Here is a 20,490-nt window from a genome sequence, read left to right as displayed (position 1 = left end):
CTGCATACGTTTTAATTTTTACACTAAAACATATGTACGTGTTACATATGTATATTTTGCACAACACGTAATTATGACATCTTCATTGTTAGCTAGCACATTGCCTGACGGCTGCGGTCAGTCCCCTTTGGGGTCTGTCACAGAGTAGATAAAGGTTTATTCAAAACTGAACTACGGGGAGAAAAAAATATTGATCAGAAAAAACCTGCAAAGATATCCATTCCTTTTGTTAATATCAATTTGTCAAGCCATTTGCAAATGTCTTCACTCTTCTGCACTGCTGCTTTACATAGAATACATAAAAGTCACTCGGTCGTGTCCGACCTTTTGCGACCCCATGGACTGGAGCCCACCAGGCTCCTCCCTCCATGGGATTCTCCAAGCAAGAGTACTGGAGTGGGTTGCCATTTCCTTTAGCTCTCCACAATTTTGGCCAACGCAGCATTCACACCTAGCCAGCTTCGAGGCCTAACTCTTAAATACCGCAAGTGTAGGGAATCCAGAACTTGCTTTCAAGCCTCTCCAGGAGACAATTTCCTCCAGGCTGCCAGAACGCAACCCGCCACTGGCGTTTCCTTTAGACCGCTCAGAATTCCGGGAAACCAGGGAGCTTTCCTCCCGCCCACCGAGAGAAAAACAGCCGAGCAGCCGTGGACTGGCTGGCCGCAGTTCCACCGGGGCCCTAAGGAGGGCGCGCGCGGCCGGGCCCCGCCGACCAGTGGGGAGGCGGAGCCGGGTGGGGGCAGCGCGTTCCGAGCACGGCGCTTCCTGTTCCGGCGCCAGGAGGAGCCGCGCGCTGCTGGTGCTGCTGCCGCCTCGGTCTCCGTCTCCGCTGCCGTCGGTCGGGCTACGCTCGGTTCTTCAGCGCCCAGTTCTCGCGGACCCATCGCCACTTCTAGATCTTGCTGCGAGTTCGAATCTTGCCGGGTGAGGCTGCCTCGGCGCTAGGGGGTCATGGAAGAGAGTGAGGGAGCCCGCCCAAGCGGGACGCGGGGACAGTAACGGAGGTGCCTCAGACGCCTCTTTGGGGGGGCCGGGGGCTAAGAGTCTCTCCCCGTGGTTTTCCTCTCCGCTGTGGGCAGTTAGCCCGCCAGCCCCCCAAGGAGAAGGCGTCGGGGGCGGGTGACGTCGTACGGATGGATTTCTCGGCGGGTGACGTCAGGCCTGGCTCGGGGGGCGGGGCGGGGAGCGGGCCTGGCCCCTCCCCCACCCTTTCCCGGGCGGGCGCGACCCGCTCGGAGGCCGGTTCGCTCCGGTTAATCCCGGACTCCTTTTGTTCGCTGGGCTCTGAAGGGCTACCCGCCTAGCGCCCCTTGGCCCCGACTCCCTCCCCTACTCATTAATTGCTAATGAAAGGGAGAGGAAGGCTGAAAGATTCTTGTAGGAGTCTTTGGTGCTAGTTTAAGATTATTCGCAATATGAGGTTTTGCTCATCACTTTTTTTTTTTTTTTGGTCATCATTTTCTAGAGGAGTTCCTAGCAGATACCCAGATGAATATCCATAACAAACTGAGAAGTGTTGAGTTCTGTAGTGCTCCCTTATTTTAGGATTTAGGAGCGCCTGGTGGCTTTGGACCGTTTTCTTCTGAAAACCAAGAGTAGTGCTTTCAATAAATGGGGATCGTAATGTTGAAGCATGGAAGCATACTCATCTGACAGAAGACGAAAAAAATTTTTATAGGGTTGCTTCTAAAGAAATACACGCTCGTACACTTGATGCCTGTGAGTTTGTTTTGAAAACGAAGCCTCCGTTAAAGACGAAGGTACCCTTCAGAAATCTTTCAGAAGCTCTTTGTTCGGGAATAGTATTCTTTGGGCAGGAGGAATAGACATTTTTCTCAATACTGGTGTCTCTGAACTTTCTATTCAAAGCTAGTTTGTTTCAGAAACTTGAGTTAAGTGTACTGGAATGTCCCTTTTCCTCTCTCCACGAGGAACGGAGACCCAGAGACAGCCCCTTAACTGAAATCCTTGGGACCAGTGTGTTTTGGAATTCAGAAATCCTAAAATTTTGTCTTTAGATTTTAGAAAGACGATAAGTTGCAAAGACGAGAGATCACACCAGCGGAGTCGGGGCAGCGTCCCCAATCCAGCATTAATATTTGTGCAGCGATGAAAAGTGAAGTCGCTCAGTCGTGTCCGACTCTTTGCGACCCCATGGACTGTAGCCTACCAGGCTCCTCTGTCCATGGGATTTTCAGGCAATAGTACTGGAGTGAGTTGGCATTTCCTTCTCCAGGGGATCTTCCCTACCCAGGGATCGAACTCAGGTCTCCCACATTATAAACAGAGGCTTTACCGTCTGAGCCACCAGGGAAGTCCACCAAGTAAGTTTTATGTCAAACTTGGGAACACTTTCATTTCTAGAAGTTTCTAAATTGAGAACTGCAGGTAAAAGTTTACGAACCTATCATAGCAATTTGTAAAAACTGACACCTGTTGAGTTTTTGCTACGTGCCAGACAGTGACCAGGAGATTTATTGTGTAAGTCTCACAGCAAATCTGTGAGGTGGATACTACTGTCAACTTTGACCTCTGGGGTTTGCACAGCTTGGCTTGTCCAGAGCCCACCAGTGAACTGCAGCATTACCTAGTTTGAAATAACTTATGGTGTGCACACCTTTATTTTTTTAATGCTTTTTTAATTGAAGGATAATTGCTTTACAATATTGTGTTGGATTTTGCCATACATCAGCCTGTACTAGCCATAGGTATATACATAGGTCCCCTCCTTCTTGAACTTCCTTCCAACCCCTCTCCCCAGGCTTGTAGCCATATGCAATAGTCCGTACACCGAGGAAGAGAGGAAGAGAAGGTGATACGTTTGTTTATGTTTTCTAGGCACTTTTATTATAGGCACTTGATTTACCAGTCCCATTTAGTCCTGACCCGTTTAGCCCTGACCTTAAGGGCCCATTATTATAGTTGAAGTAACAGATTCATTGAGGTGAGCTATCTCTGAGATGGTCAAACTTTGGTCTAGAGACTCTCTGGTTGAAGCTTTCATATTCCTCCCCTTTCTACATTGCAGCCAATCTGATCTGCTTATACGTCCCACAGATCTCTTGCCTGCCCCCGCCCCAGCTTTTGCACAAACTTCTCCTTTCCCTAGGACCTACCCCAGGTCTTGTTCTCCCACACTGCAAAGACAGGACTCCTCAGGATTCCTCCCTTGATAATCCTTTCCTTGATACCTTTAGGAGCTCTTCAGGGTGCTCCCGTGGTGCCCTGCACTTACCCCAGGTAGCCTACTGTTTAAATGGTAGTTCTCCACCAGACTGAACTGCCGTTAAAGTGTTTATTCCACCTAAGACTTCATTTCCCCAAGGCCCAACGCAGTACCAGGCACTTAGGTTCCAATAAATATGAGTGTAGAAAATAGGACCAAGAGGACCTTGTTGAAAAGTTATTTTTTTTAATTACATATTTTTAAGTAATTTAAAATGTTCAAAAACCTGCAGATCCCAATTTCTTGAGTTGTCCAAATGTAAAACAGAGTGTTTGCTAATAAATGCCAATACTAGAAACTATCACATAAAAATGCTCATTCAAAATTTATATTTTCAGTACAATATATTTCCAGTATCCTTTCCCCATACTAAACAAGTCAATGCAAAAATCCTGATTTTGCTTAGTGACTCTTAATAAATATCTTGTTTATAACTGTAGATTTTTAGATATTTTACTTATCTGTGAAGTAGTCAGGAATTATAACTGTTTTGCTGGTGAGAAAGATGGTCTCTGTCTAAAAACTGTCTTTGTCAAAAGATTCAGACAAAAGATTTGGTGTCCAGGTTTCATAACTGTGTAGTCCCATACTGTTTTTGACTCCTACAGTTTGATGGCCCTTTGAAATATTCCTTGTCCAATACTCACCAGTAATTCAGCTTTTTAAAACTCCCCCATGATTGAATTACTATTTTTATTCTAAAGGCCATAGGTGTTACAGAAATGCTTTATGTTTCTAGTGCTAGTTGAAAGAAATTATGTACTCTGGTTTTAAAATTGCTCTTCAGAAAATACAATGATTTATTTTACACATGATGTGTATTGCCATAAAGTGTTAATGGAAACTTTTGAAAGTGACAGCTTTAGATTTTTCCAAAATGAAAAATTAAAGTCTTCCTTGATTATAAACTTTTTTTGTAGTTCAAGATCACATTGGACTCATCTTAATTAGCATAATCTGTATGTTTTGGAGTTGGTTTTTTTTTTTTCCTCGAGAAAATCTAGGGTTTGGGGGGATTTCCTGGCTGTTTTTTTTTTTTTTTTTTTTGCAAGTCTACTCGATGTCCACTCTATTGGATTGTACTCTAGATTGGAGTACTGATGTCCAGCTCTATTTTTTTAACCAGTTTATGGTGAAAGTATTCCCCAAATAGTAAATTGGAATGTTTCCAATTGATACTGTTTGGGCAGGAGAACAAGTTGCTTTACAGTGCAGTGCTGTAAAACAGGAAGTGACCTCTATTTCTAATCCCTTTGGTCAAGGCTTTATTATTTCCTCTATCTTCCAGGATTTGATGTTGAATTTAAACTTTTGAAAGCCAGAGTTAGATTTTAATGTCATGCTATGATTAATTAACCATAGTTTTTCAAAACTAAGAAGGAAATGAGTAATTCTAAAAACCTGACCTGTAAGACCAGGTGAAGTTGAATGGGGTTGCTTAGTTAGGTTTTTTGCTCCAGAATTAATGTGAACTTTGATACAGAACCACTTTCTGTTTCTAAACGGCTCACCCTGTGTGAAAAGAATGTTTGTCTTGGGTAGACTTGAAACTTGTGCATCGATAAAACTTTCTTTCAAGTGTTAGTCCTAAGAATCTACTATTGTGTGATGTTACTTTTTAGTATAAAACCTTAACATGGAAACAAATGGATAAATATATTTGCTATACATTCATAATGTGTTTTTTTAATCTTATGAATTTAAGAGCTATTGTTATGAATTAATGAATCTTATGAATTATGAATCTTATGAAATTAAGAGCTTATTAATTTATAGCTGTTGTGACTGCAGGCTTCCTGTTCATTTTATCATTCCGCATAATAACCATACCACACGAACTAAAACTCTGTAAATGGCTCAATATTAAGCAACATATATATAACTATATTGTGTACTGGTGGGGCAGAGAAAAAAACTGTGAGATCAAATCATTAGATGCCCAAAAAATCTGAAGAAATTCAGTGGGTTTTTGTTTTTTTTTTTAAGTTAGCAAAAAAAAAAAAAAAAGGACCAAATCTAGCAAAAAATAGGCATAAATAGAAACTTCCTTAAAATCTCAAAACTAAAAATGAGGGTCATATTTAAACATAAGCATTACCAGGAGAGTTGGGAAGACTACTGTGTTCGCACTATCTTAGTTAACATTTCATTGTTTAAATTCTAGCTTAGGCAAAAGAGAAAAAGAGTATAAACATTGCAAAGAGAAGGTAAAATTATTTTTCACTAATGGCATAATTCTTTATCTGCAGATTCCAGAGAATCAACTGAGAGACTTTCAGAAATAATTCAGTAATGTCACTGCTTACAAAAGTAATACACTAAAATTTAAAAGGCTTTTCCTGTATATGAACAACCAACCAATTAGAAAACATAATGGAAGACCCAGTTTACAACCATGGAAAAAAGTTTACCATTTAGAAATCTAACTCACAAAAAATGTATAGGAGTCTTGATTTTTAAAAACTATTGAGTGATAATAAATGACAGTGATGGGAACCAGGATGATATACCTTGTTTCTCAAATGATAATATTTTTATATTTTAAATATATCAAATGTCCCCTAAATCTGTAAATTTAATTATGTTTTATCATTGTGCTGTTGGGATTTTTTGTTTGTTTCACAAAGTGACTTAGAAAAAAGAAGCATGACAGTAGTCAGGAAAACCTGAAAAAATAATAATAGTAGGTCATAAAGTTTGTTTAAAAGTATAAAGCTGCCCTAATAAGATGGAATGTTATACTGTGGATCAGTAGCATAGTGTTCACAGGACCTTTGGGAAATGATGGAGGCTCTGTGGCCTGATGGTTTTGGAATCAGACTGTTCCTGGGTTTGAATCTCAGTGTTTGTCACTAGCTCTGTGACTTGAAACAAGTTAACTTGCTAAGCTTCCTTTTCTCCAGCTGTAAACTGGGAGTGGTAGTAGAATCTGCATCTATGTGTGAGATTATGCACCTAAAGCACTTAGCATGGTAGATAGATTTTCAGTGTTTGTTATCAGTAGCAGCTATAGAACGTATTAAAGGTAGCTTGTTGGGTCAGTTAAGAAAAGATAGATTCAGTTCAGTTCAGTCGCTCAGTTGTGTCCAACTCTTTGCGACTCCATGAATCGCAGCACGCCAGGCCTCCCTGTCCACCACCATCTCCCAGAGTTCACTCAGGCTCGTGTCCATCGAGTCGGTGATGCCATCCAGCCATCTCATCCTCTGTCGTCCCCTTCTCCTCCTGCCCCCAATTCCTCCCAGCATCCGTCTTTTCCAATGAGTCAACTCTTCGCATAAGGTGGCCAGAGTACTGGAGTTTCAGCTTTAGCATCATTTCTTTCAAAGAACACCCAGGGCTGATCTCCTTTAGAATAGACTGGTTGGATCTCTTTGCAGTCCACAGGACTCTCAAGAGTGTTCTCCAACACCACAGTTCAAAAGCATCAATTCTTCGGCGCTCACCTTTCTTCACAGTCCAACTCTCACATCCATATATGATCACTGGGAAGAACCATAGCCTTGACTAGATGGACCTCTGTTGGCAAAGTAATGTCTCTGCTTTTCAGTATGCTATCTAGGTTGGTCATAACTTTTCTTCCAAGGAGTAAGATTACTCAGTAATTATTATTTGAAAGAAAAACAAGATTTTTAAACAAGTTAAACTGTATAAATACTATTAGAAAGCCTAGATGAATTTTTTGTGTGTCATCTAATACCCTTGATGTCTTATAAAGCATTAAAAAAAAAAAAAAGATGTACTACTAATTAGTTGGAGAAGGCAATGGCAACCCACTCCAGTACTCTTGCCTGGAGAATCCCATGGAGGGAGGAGCCTGGTGGGCTGCAGTCCATGGGGTCGCGAAGAGTCAGACACGACTGAGTCAAACTAGTACTAGTAGAACTAATTAGTAAAATTATCAAATGCAAAAAAAGTACACACTGTATTATTCTGTTTATATGAAATCTAGGAACAAGCAAAAACTAAACAAGTGGTTGCTTTCTTAGGAATAGATTGGGAAATAGCATGAGTAGAAAGTGGTCCAAGCATATTCACAGAAAAAGAAGTCTAAATGGGGTATTAAATTTAAATAATGCTCTACTTTCCACTTAATAATCATATGTAAGTTAAAACAAGATGCCAATCTTTAACCTGTCATTGAAAATGATGTATAAATTTAGTAACATCCAGTGGTGAAGAGGAGCTTTAAAAAGGTAGTATAAGTTGGGATGGCCTTTTTGAGATGGATTTTAGATGACCTTACCTGTTGACTGTGTATTTCACTTCTAGTGCTTTTTCCTCGTAATAGACTCAAAAAGATAGGTGTTTAGAGATGTTCACAGTGTTGTCATTTTAAAAAACTCAGAATGCAACAGCCTAAACAGCCACCAACTTGAGAGTACAAAGTAAATTATGGATCACTTTTATATGCTGTATAGCCAGTAAAAAGGGATGAAGTTTATCAAGGTGTATGAACTATTTTGGAGATTTTTCCTACATGAAGAAAGTCATTTTATAAATTATTAAGGTTCCATTTAAATAATATATGCATAATTCCTTAAAGAATATAAAATATAATAAACTGGTTTTGAAATATTCCTTCTTTTTTTGTTTTGTTTTGGTTTTGTTTTTAGGAAAATGTCTGATGAATTTTCGGTAAGTTGATGCATTTATTCTTCATAAGTTTTTTGGCTCTTAGAAAAAAGACATGGTCCTAACTGTGGGCCCGAAGTCTTCCAATTTAAAAGAAATGCTTTTTGTGATTATTCTTCTTTTTTTTTTTTTTTTTTAGCATGTGATTTTGATGGATGATTTGTCTTTATTTAGCTATAATATTTGAAAATGCATTCTGTAGTATTTATTTCTTGATGAATCTTTAAGTATAATTTTTTAAAGGCTTACTTCTGTTTTCTTTTAACCGGATAGTGCTAATTATAGCCAACATTTACTGATAATTATATACAAGGCACTGTGTTAAGTGCATTGAGTGAGTTATCTCATTTAGGCCTCAGGTTAACCCTAAACTGTTGTTTTGAAAATGAGGAAACCAAAGCTCAGAGAGGGTATGTGACTTGTTTGAGGAAAAGCCAGGATTCAGTTCATACTGTGTTGATCAGTTGTATTTAGAAAACTTGAGCTTCTCTGAGGAATTTGCATTGTAAAGCTGATATTCAAGGAAACTCCTAAATTTTGTATTAAACGAGGTGGTTTTTAAACGGAACAGCTTGGCTTTTGAAGAATTCCTGACGTTATAGCTTACCATCCTTCATAGGTTGATAATCGTGTATGGCATTGCCTGTCCCTGAATAAGATCAATAAGACATGCTTGTTTTGTATTCCAGTTGGCAGATGCGCTACCTGAAAACTCCCCTGCCAAAACCTCTGCTGTGAGCAATACGAAACCAGGCCAACCTCCTCAAGGCTGGCCAGGTTCCAACCCCTGGAATAACCCAAGTGCTCCACCTGCCGTGCCATCTGGACTCCCGCCAAGTGCAACACCCTCCCCCGTGCCTTTTGGACCAACGCCAACAGGGATGTACCCCTCCGTGCCTCCCACCGGACCGCCTCCGGGACCCCCGGCTCCCTTTCCTCCTTCTGGACCCTCATGCCCCCCACCTGGGGGTCCTTATCCAGGCCCTGGCCCCACTGGGCCATATCCTACACCAAATATGCCCTTTCCTGAGCTTCCAAGACCATATGGTGCACCCACAGATCCAACTGCAGCTGGTCCTTTAGGTCCATGGGGATCCATGTCTTCAGGACCCTGGGCACCAGGAATGGGAGGGCAGTATCCCACTCCCAATATGCCATATCCGTCTCCAGGGCCATACCCCGCTCCTCCTCCTCCCCAGGCACCAGGGGCGGCCCCACCTGTTCCGTGGGGCACTGTGCCACCAGGAGCCTGGGGACCACCAGCGCCGTATCCTGCCCCTGCAGGATCGTATCCCACACCAGGACTGTATCCCACTCCCAATAATCCTTTTCAAGTGCCTTCAGGACCTTCTGGTGCTCCACCGATGCCTGGTGGCCCCCATGTGAGTGTTTAATTTGTTATTAACATGCAGTAATAGTCCCATAAGCTGAAAAACTGTCTCCAGTTTTGGATGGACAATTAGAAAGCTTTTAAACCTTTTTTTTTTTTTTTAAAGGGGTGTGTATATAAAATAAGTAAATTTCAACCTTCAGACAAATTTAGATAAAGCATTTAAAAGGATGAAAGCACAGGTATTCCTGGTATTAAAAATACAAAAATTACTCAGATATCCCTCAAAGGATTTGTAATGTAGTAAGCGGTATCCTCAACAGCATTCTTGAGGTAAACTCAGAGATGTGTTTCATTGGACTTTTTTTTTTTTAACTTCTCTCAGTAATGTTTTAATAGCATCAAACCAAAGCACAAAGTTCAGTGAAAGTCATCTCTCCCAGTCTGGCTAGATACAGAGGTAGGTTTTAGAGAATCCAGAGCCACGAATGTGTAGCATTGCCCATCGCTCACACAGCTGTCGTGTTTCTCAGCCAGGGTTATGTTAGATCCTTCACAGTGCTGAGCTCAAGATTATAGCACTCTTCTGCATTGCCAATTATATGTAATGCTGTGTGCTCTACTGTCAGCCAGGCTAGAGTAGGGTTGACATCTTAGTTGAGGACCTGTCTTGGGCATATGACCAAGTAGAAAAGCACCGTGTTCCCCTATGAATTGAGCCAAGTCACATTCTCCACAGGGAAAAAGAAAATCTGTTTATTCTTAAAAGGACTAATCAGATCTCCAACCAGATTAATCACAACCAATTAATCTTAATAAAGTGTCCCTGAAACTTTTCATTAGTGTAACTTTTTGCCATATATATATATGGTTTTAAATATTTTAGTAAAGTGTATGCCAGAATAAGTGATGATTTGCTGTTTGGATTTATTAAGCAATAAGTTTAAGTCACAGCAAGGAGTTAATAAACTCCATTTACAAAATCTAGAAGTTTACTTTTTCTTTTTTCTATTGCAGTCTTACCATTAAGTTAACAATGGATGAAGAGATGACGCTTTGCTTTTTGAAGTACATAGATATATGCACATGAATGCATATATAAAAATTGCTGTTTTCCTATTCTTAGAGGGCATTCATGAAAGAACAACTCTTGCACCTCTCAGAAGATGTCTGCCTCTTGTGCTTGGATGTATAGTACATCTGATGGATACAATCAGATAAAAATGTAAATGGAAATCATTCAAATGTGATTTTTATTTGGTTTTTATGGAAAGTTAAAGTAATTACGTATATTGAATAGCTCTTTGCTACAATTTGTTTAAAACAGACTTTTCAATTTGTTTAAATTATGAAACTAAACACTTATATAATCACTTTTTCCCCTAAATAAACACACTTTGAAAACAATCACATTGTCATAATTTAAACAAATGATGCTTCTCAACATCTTGAGCTGTTCTCCCTACAGGATAAATAAACCTGGTCCTTCTGAGGTTAAAATTTGGATATACATTTTAAAACTGTTGGTGATTACTGTCAGATGTTGAGTTCATTTTTATCCTTGAGCTTTTAGTAAAAACTTTCCTTCATTTTTAGTTCCACTGATATGTTTTATTTTTAGCCAGATGGGCCATACAGCTCTAAAATATGCCCTTTGTGGAAACTTGTTTCTTTTTAACGCAGGCCGACGTGTAAATGTAAATTATATTCTTAGAGAATTGGTGATCTCTTTGTATTGTTTTAGAATAGATTGAACTGTCCATATTGCTTTTGGAAGAGCTCAAGGAGGAAATAATTCTCTCCTTTGTCTGGAACCTCAAATTGGAGGAGACCCTGGGAACTACTTCATAGTAATAAGTAATGTGCATTCCCACAAAACACTCTTCTACAGGGCCTTTCCTGTAGTCCCCTTTCCCTCGATTTTTTAGAAGGGGTACATCCCGTAATTCCTCCCTGATACTGAAAACTGGCCCCCTCTAAGGGTCTATCACAAACACAGAAGTTATGTTTAGAGAACCTCAGTCATACAGACATGACTGTTCTTTGTAGAAGTGTGACTGAAATATGGTAATGTCTTTCAGAGTCTGGTTAAGCTATGTTATTGTGTCTCACATAGTTTTCCTGGATCTGTTTGTAAAGTACTTATGGTTAACAGTTCAGTTCTGTATTTGTTGACAGTAAGACAGGTAAATAGGTAGAAGAATGAGTGCCACCCAAAAATTATTCTCTAGCTCTAACACTGAGCATAATCATAAAGTATAGATCTCTACAATTGAGTTTAAAGTAGTGTGACTGTGTTACTTAAAAATAAGTGTTGTTTGTAACCTTCAAAATAGCTTTTTGGCACCTTATCATTAAATCATATTTTTAGATTTGGGATAGAACTGACCATGTTACTTGTCAATAACATTTTGAAATTTTGAATGTATCCATTAGGTTACTAAAATGTATTTGTGACTTTCTTGACCAATATATGAGAGATTTATGCAGGAGCTCTTACTTTTGCTTAGAAAGAAAATATTTGGTGGTTTTATCTCTCATAGTTAAAATGTCAAGAATGCCAAATGCTGCCAGTTTAATGGTTTGTTAGCTACCTCCTTTTAAGAAAGCAAGATTGTCAACTTTCTAGAGTAACATTCAGTATTTAGGCCTCCCTTAAGTAAATGATAGATTCAAGCTTTCAGAATTGAAACTAATTTGTTTAGGTATTTTCAGACTGGGGAATGTTAGCTTTTTCATAGTGGCACAATCTTTTTCTTTCAGTTCTTTGCAGGGACAAGTGGCAGCTATCTACAGTACTCTTGAAATCTGTTCTAGCCTTCAATTTGTAAGGCAGTAGCCTTAGAAGGTATCATAGCTTAAATTATCAGTTAATATCATAATATTAGCTAATTTTGGAAGGATGATAGGAAAAGTGAGATGGCAACAAAGATCTCTTTCTCCTTTTGCTTATTTTTGTTGTCCTACCTTGGGATAAGTTGACAGCTCTGGCTTTAGATAAAATATTTAACACTAGAGAGGATAATGTTTGACTACAAGAAGAAGAGGTAGCAAGTTTGGGAATCTTAATCGTGGAATCTGTTTATTATTATGAGAGAAAATCTTATGCTAAAGGATTTGAAGGGCCATGAATACAAGATTTGGAACTACTACCCCTTATATTAACTGCTGCAACCCACACTGCCCAGCGTACCCTAGACGATACTGCCATTTTAAAATTGGCTTTTTAAGGGTTTTCCAACTGATACTTGGGAAAATTTTTTTAATGAATCAAAATTGAAGGAAATAGAATTTCTCTACTTGGGGGAGGGACATCTCAATTCTTAAACGTACTCTGGGCCAGCAGGTATTTTTGGGTTCAGGGTGGAGTTAAGCAGGAGTTGTGTCAAGGGCAAAATGGAAGAAAGCATCTAAGGTTTTTTGTCTTTACTAGGGAATATTTTAAAACATTATGCTAGGCTGAGATTGGTTTGTGGAACAGGCTGCTTGTTAGAAAGTATGTTTGGCCTTAAGGGGGTATGCAGTAAAAATACTGGCATTTGGACTTTCAGAGCAGAAACTTTAAGATAAATTTGATGAAAATAGTTGAGATGTGTTGAGGAATAGTATGTCTGGAGTTAGGATCTTAGGTTTTCAAATTGTTGAGCCTAAAAGTGGCAGAAATTCAAATATAGACCTTGGGTCCTCACTCATACACACAGTCCTCAAAAATCAAGGCTCCTTAAAGAAGTGCTTACAATGCCTTGGCTTGTCTTACTAGACTTGGCCTAATGCTTTTGAAGATAGCTGTTTACAGCTCTGACTGCATAGCCCTGTTTTCTGTAAAGTAATATATTGATTATTCAGGAATAAGTGTATTTTTTAATTACTAAAGGGCCTCCTTCCTTTGTTTTATTGCTTACCATTTTCAGTAGAGAATAATAAGGGTGGCTCAGACTGTAATGGACAGACAGTAATTGCTCAGCCTGCAATGCAGGAGACTCAGATTCGATCCCTGGGTCAGGAAGACCCCCTGGAAAAGGGAATGGCTACCCATTCCATTATTCCTACCTGGAGAATTCCGTGGACAGATTAATAAATGGGCAGAGAAGAAGGGGTGGTCTACCACACTGCTACAGTGGGATATTGGAATATTTTCTAGGAGACAAGTCGGTTTTGCCCCTGATATTTTTACCTCACAGTTATTAGTGCTACCTTTTGTACTCAAATGTACAACTTATGGAACTTTGTGTATATCAACATAGCTCTAGTTAAGAGTTTCAGTTAAAATACTGTGCCTAGCTTGCAAATCAGTCAGTTGCCTACACTTCGAGGAGATTCGTGCCAGTGTCTTCCTTTCTCACCCTGAATAATCTAGTGCTAGATTTATAAAATGCCTGGTGTATAAACCTTGGAAATTAAACCTAAGCACAGACCTTCAAGTGTTCAAGTGTTTGAAAAGCATAAGGCTTAATTCAGATGGACCACACTGATCCACTGTACTATGCATAGAAAGTGGTGGGTGGCTTTCAGGGAAGACTATAATTTTATCTTAATAGAGCAATATTTAGTGTTGAGGACAGGCACTGTTCTTTTTAATTTCATAATTCTGCCAGGTAGAACAAAAATTGCCAATAAAATAATTGGTATTAAAGAAATGGCCATGCAAGCTTCTAGCAATAGAAAGCCTCTGAAGACTGCATTCATTCAGCAGACACTTAAATGTCCATAATCCAGGTGCTTTTGTCAGATGCCAGAGATACAGAGATGAAGAGGATGCCCTTCAGAGGCTTATAGCCTAGGTAGGGGCAGGCATTACAGATTTGATGAGTACACCCAGTATTAGTTCCCTGGATAAACATTTTAGTATTCCTGGTGGAAGTTTTGGACTAGCCTTTGGGCATTTAAAGAACAAAGTATGGAATACCTTTTTTCTTTTTTAAGTAAGGAAAAGCTTTTCAAAACTGTAGTATTTGTTGATGGAACTATTCAAGCACACAAAGTAACGGGATGTTTTGCCTCTTCAGTTTTCCCCTGGATAAAGGCACTTTCACTGCCTGCCACTGATCAGCAGATCCTGATTTGTTGCCATTAAGTAAACTTGACTTATGTGTGCTCTATAAAGGTTTTGTATTTTTTCCTTGATATTGTAATTTTTTTTCATTGATTTAATAATGACAAATTTAATGTATGTAACTGTCTATGCATTTTAAGTTAAACTGCCTAAAATGTGATTTGCCACATATACATTTGTTTGTATTATAAACTGTAAGCAATCCGTTGGAGATGTTAGGTTTTATCACCTGCTGCTGTATTTGTAAACAAAGACAAATGTTGCTTTAAGACGTAATTATAATTAGGGATAGTATATGGATGTGATACTTGATATTTTTTAAGATAAACTTGTTTGCTTTTGTGTATTATACCTGAAAACTTTTTTTTAATGTATTTTCATGGTTTCGCAGTTTCTTTCACTTAATCTTTAGGCCCAATTGTGGGCTTCCCAGAAAAAGTCCAGAGCCTAATTAACTACAAATTTGTTGTCATAAAGAAAGAAAAACAGCCTGAGGGGACACCCCTCTCCATGTGACCTGTGTTCACTAAGGCTGCCTGGGAACATGCCTCCTCCACAAACCCATCTTTCAGCCACGCAGTGTCCCTGGTGAGGATCCCCTCTCCTCCCTTTAAGGCTGGCCTATTCTTTGTAACCAGGTTATCTGTGCACATGAAATCAGGGAGCCTTCCCTATCTGCCCCTGCTGCCGCACACCCCTCCTTTCCTCTACAAAAGATGCTGCTGTGCCTGCAGTAAGGGTCACATTGTTTTAACTTGGCATATAGTTGTTGCTTTCTGTCCACAGGGGGTTTGCTAGCATTTCTTGAAACCCGATATGAGTGGGGCTATAAATGAGTGAAATAATTTGTGGTATATTCTGTTTTGGAAAAGGATTTCTGCTTTTTGCTTTGGACCCCTCAAAAAAAATGTTTGGTTTTTTTTTTAAATTTGCATTTGATGTCTTAACTCATATCTCCTAAAAGGACCCACTTAAAGTGGAGCTGTGAAATAGGTAGTGAAATAAATATAAGACCACTCTGGAGCAGGGCTGGGAGGTTTTCCCATCATGAAATGACATTCCTTTGGCAAACACGTTCTTGCCTGGATATCTGACACAAGCAGTTTCATCACCATATTAAAAGTTAGCACTAGTCCCTTTGCAACAGATCTCTAAAGTAAAGTAGAATCCTAACTATTAATATAAGCACACTTTAGACAAGACAGTGCAATAGAATTCTAATACCGGAAGAGAATTTGGTCCTCCTAGAGTTTGTTCCTATAGCACCTAAACATTATTCTCATGGGGGTAGGTTTTTGTGTTAATTCTCTGGGATTCTAGGAATGAAGACAGCAGGTTCAGCTTGATTCCTCTCTGCTTTCCCTGAAGCAGTTCCACAGTTCCACCATAGGTCAGTTTGGGCTGCTGTAACAAAGGATCATAGACCGGATGGCTCAAACGAGAAATTCTTACGGTTCTGGAATTTAGAAAGTCCGTGATCAAGATGCCAGCTAATTCAGTTACTCGATGGGAGCCGCTTCCTGGCTAGCAGCTCCTCACTGCTCCCACATAGAGAGGAAAGCTCTCAGTTGACTCTTAAATGGACACTGATCCCACTGTAAAGGTCCCATCTCCATAAACCATTACATTGCAGCTTATGACTTAAACATGGATTAGGGGAGAAAAGGGGGCACAATTTCATTCATAACACAGATAAGGTGTTTGAGGGGACAGAAAGTTTGGCTCCTTTTAAACTTTTAAAGCTATTTTAGATGACCACATCTAGTTGAGATTACCTGAGATCAGATTACAGTAGAATCTCCCTCCATCTAGATTTCTAAGCTATGCTTAAAGTGTTAGTGTCACACAAGATAAATTTTTGCTTTGTAAGACAGATAAAAAGAGCCTCTTTTAGGGGTAAGAATATCTTTAAAAGAGGTTAAGTAAACCCTGAGGTCTAATTACATGAGCATGGCATCAAGACTTAAAGATTGTGTCCACTTGATTATCCCTTGCTCAGATCCCCAGTACCAGATACCTTTATATATGCAGTTCCTTGATTATCAGTCTAGACCTCTGCCTTTTTCAGTGGACATCCTGACCTGGTCTTGTCCTTAAGACACCACTGAGAAGATTTCCAAAGCTATGGGGAGGTTAGGAAGACACTCATCTGGTTAACTTTTTAGATAAAGAGGCCAAGTTAAACTGAGCTTCATGTGTTGTCCTACCAGTTTCATTTCCTGGGAGCTGATAACAATAGGTCTAATGTACATTTTATATACTTTGGCCCACTGAATTCTTAACACCTGGAATTTAAGTTACAACAAACCTAAAGGTCAGTTTTTAGTTTCGATTTTATAGATAATGAAACTACAGCTAAGAGGTAGAGACAGCCTAACCTGGTATGTTACGGAACTGAGTACAGTCAGGTGTGACTGATGGCAAAATTTTATTCTGCTGCTTTGCTGCAAAATGCAGCTTTCCTAAGAACAGCTTCTCCATCTCACATGTGCCCGCCATGGTTGCCTCAGTGCTGTAGCACTGCTTCCAAAATTGTATACCTGGGAAGTCAAATCCATATAACATTGAATGTTACATAGCAAACCTTTCACATAGGCCTCCCTAATTCTTGTCGGGAGGATTCCATGGCCAGAGAAGCCAGGAAGGCTATAGTCCGTGGGGTCGCAAAGAGTCAGACACAACTGTGCGACTTTCACTTTCATACCTTTCACACAGTGTATGTCACTGAATGAGTTTCATCAGATACTTTAAAAAACTAGTGTTTGAAATGTATATCCTTGCAGTTTGGTAAATAAGCACAGTTCTTAAAACGGCTAACTTACTGAGTTGTATTTTCATAAACATAATCTTCAGAGGTGTAGCATTTTAAAGTAGATTAAATAGGGATTTGAGAATTGTTAGCAGAAGGTTTTGGATGATCGAATCACTAGTGTCAGCCCTACCGATTATTGAAGACACTGGTTATCCATCTGCCCCCAAGTGGCAAAGGCTTGGACAAGGCTGTCAGAGTGGCTGAGACAAAAGAGGTCTCTGTTACTAGTAGATGAGCAGCCAAGATGTACAGGAACTCTACAGAGGGTGGGAGAGTCCCAGGGAGGTTCTGCCAAGTATGGCCTGACAGTTCTTTTTTTAAACTTGCCAATACAGGACATGCTAAGTTAAAACCTCTTAACTGTTGCTTAGTTACTGCAACACAGAAAAATCCCAAGTGCTAAACTTAATGAATACCTGGATCCCTTCTTGAATGCCCAAAGAAATCTTTACAAAAAAAGACCAAACTACAGGACTAACGATCAGGACTGGATCTTGGGCTGTTAATAGAAGGGGAATGAAGACAATTGACCTGAACTAAGAAAAGCCTGTTTACAAACTTCACAAAACTTCTCATCTGAAAGGTGGTAATAAGTCTCCACCTCTGGTGAGTCTGTAGTAGAAATCTGATCAAATTCTAGAATGTAGCTGTTCTTGATTCAGTGAGCAGCACAATTGCTGGGGATTCATGCACAGAGCTTTTAGCCTTGAGCTCAGCCTGGCAGTGTGATTTGGTGCAGTTGACTAGCTTCCTGTGCTGATTTACCTTATCTGTAAAACATGATAATGCTCAAAGTACCAAGAGGGAAAAATGGAACATTCTTACCACTAGCCAAATGATTTTATTTAGTATATTAGCATAACTAAAAGATTACACATCTAATAATATATAGTATCTGCATAAATGCTTTTTTAAAAAAATCAGATTGTCAGGACTTCTCTGGTGGTTCAATGGCTAAGACTCTGCTCCCATGCAGGGGGCCTGGGTTCGATCCCTGGTCAGGGAATTAGGTCTCACGTGCAACTAAGAACAAATAAAAGTCGCTCAGTCATGTCTGACTCTGCGACCGCATGGACTATTGCCTACTAGGCTCCTCCATCCACGGGATTTTCGAGGCAAGAATGCTGGAGTGGGTTGCCATTTCCTTCTCGAGGGGATCTTTCCCACCCAGGGATTGAACCCAGGTCTCCTGCATTGTAGGCAGACACTTTACAGTCTGAGCCACCAGGGAAGTCAGGCAAATTAAAAGACCTTGGTAAAATCAGAATCAGTCAAGCTTGAAGGCTAAAATGTACACGGTGTGTTGGCATGTTTATTAAACACAAAGGATGCATTATAAGTGATCATACATGCCAGTTTGCCTGAGACCACTCTGGTTTATGTTGCCCAGGTGTAATTATTAATTGCATACTCCTTGTATTCTCAAAAGGGTCTGGATTTAAGGATAAATTATATGGTTATCTTGACTACTGGAATGCAAATGGAGATTTTCCATGTTTGTTTCCTGAGGTAAAAAATCATCCTAAAAAAAAACATGTGTCAGCATAGAATTGACCTTTCCTTCACATATATTATCTAGAGTGCCACTTACACTGCATCTTATTAAAGTGAAGAACAGTATCTCACTTAATTGCAGCCACAATTGCCTTCAAAAAATTCCCAACAAAAAGAGCACATTCTGATCCTAGACCAGGAAGCTGTGCCTTTTTAAAATAGAGATGCTAGGTATTGAGAAGGAGAGATGGGAATAGGCTTCCTACTTTTCTGGGCATCTGTCCAAAGGTTTCTGCCTCATAGCCTCAAATGTCTTCCCCCCGCCCCTCCCCGTTCTGGAAGCAATTTCCCTTAAAGCTCCAAGTTCTTTCCTAACTTAATCCTGTCACAAACTGAGTGATGCTGAAAACTATGTCCAGTTTCAGGGCTCTTTAGCTGTTGCATACAAACAGCAAATCTCTGGTAGAACTGCATTTCACCTCCAGTCCTGGGCTGATGGGAGTGCTTCTCATTCACAATGATAGTAGAGGGGAGGGGACAGTGAAATCATCAACAGAGGGTATATTAGTGGCAGGAAATAAATGATGAAAACTTGTTAAACCACTTCAGAAATATCTGAAGTAAGAGTAACAGTTGGCAGGAGTAATAGTTTTCCATTTTTTTGCCACTTGAGGCACATTGAATACCAAAACTGGTGGCTCTCCTGTAAGGATGCAGTGCTTCAGGTGTTAACCACACTAGTCTTCATCAGGCTGTCAGAATGCCTGCTGCCACAACCAAGTTCTCAAGTCTTCTCACATGGTTACATGGCAAAGTTCTTGGAGTCGAGGAAACCATTTCTCCTTGGTGGTGGTGTACTGGTACACCAACGGTTTGAATACTGATCTTCACCACCTGCAGCATCTTCCTAGCTTAGCATTCTGACAGCATTGTCATAAAAGCACACGTCCCCCACTGTGGCAAAAATAAATTTTTCACATTGACCACACTTTAGTTGACACATCTGTGCTTAGTGCATTATTATGCCACAGTGGTGGTGAAGTTAGAACTGGAAACAGCTCACTGAAAACATCTGATGAAATGTTTGAATAGAAAGTGAAACCTCAAAATACTTCAAGTTTGAATATCCATTTGCTGCTAGTACCTTTCATAACAAAGTACGTGGGGGTCACATCTGACTTATTGGTTAGAAAATTATTGCTCTCAAGCAACTCATACTCTGTTTAATGAAAAGCATATTAGCATTTACCAGGGGGAGGGTTGGAAGGAGAGGCAATTGAGATGTGTACATGAAGGACTTAGAGTCTGATACTGTTCTATTGATAGGGGTGATGGCTATACATGAGTATTCATTCTATTTTATTTGGCTCCAAAGATATGTAATACTCTTTGGGATGTACAATTTATATGCTAAAGCATATGGAGCCTGAGCGCATAATACTGAAAGGAAACCCCAGTTTCACACAGACCCTCTTTTAAGAAAGGTAGAAAGGCCAGAATTCAGATATATATCAGTAGCATACAGTCATACCTAGTGTCAATGTTTTATTTCTTCCTGATAACAAAATCTCAGTTGCTTTAGGAAACAGATGGTTGTCATTAAGAACACAAAAGCACAGGAACTCCCTGGTGGTCCAGTGGTTAGGTCGCTACTTTTCCACTGCAGAGGGCAGAGGTTCAATCCCTGGTCAAGGAACTAAGATCCTATATGATGTAGTGTGGCCAAAAAACCCTACAAAAGCATAGAGTCTGTCCAGTGTCAGTCTAGTGAAAGTATAACAGATACCTAAACCCAGCGTGAGGCAAGCGGAGAAGTGATTATAAAGCATCCGATTATATAAGGCATTGGGTTAGGTTAGTACAAAGAGAATCCTAGAGTAAAGACAGTCCCCACACACAGGAGGAGATGATTGGGAGGATATGTTCCATGGTGGTGG

The 20,490-nt window shown here is 39.9% G+C and overlaps 1 protein-coding gene across 1 annotated transcript; it reads left to right on the top strand.

The window, feature by feature from the left end:
- The first annotated feature begins 753 nt into the window (after window positions 1-753).
- MAPK1IP1L (mitogen-activated protein kinase 1 interacting protein 1 like) lies at window positions 754-14,606 on the top strand. Its single transcript, XM_040226393.1, has 4 exons — window positions 754-927; window positions 7,846-7,867; window positions 8,554-9,246; window positions 10,212-14,606. The coding sequence occupies exons 2-4, from the start codon at window positions 7,850-7,852 to the stop codon at window positions 10,221-10,223; spliced, it is 723 nt and encodes a 240-aa protein (XP_040082327.1). The 5' UTR covers window positions 754-927; window positions 7,846-7,849; the 3' UTR covers window positions 10,224-14,606.
- The last annotated feature ends 5,884 nt before the right edge of the window (window positions 14,607-20,490 follow it).

Source organism: Oryx dammah, unplaced genomic scaffold, assembly GCF_014754425.2.
Source record: "Oryx dammah isolate SB20612 unplaced genomic scaffold, SCBI_Odam_1.1 HiC_scaffold_26, whole genome shotgun sequence".
Taxonomy (NCBI): domain Eukaryota; kingdom Metazoa; phylum Chordata; class Mammalia; order Artiodactyla; family Bovidae; genus Oryx; species Oryx dammah.
Note: the sequence above shows the minus strand (reverse complement) of the source record. Positions and strands in the feature narration are given on the sequence as shown.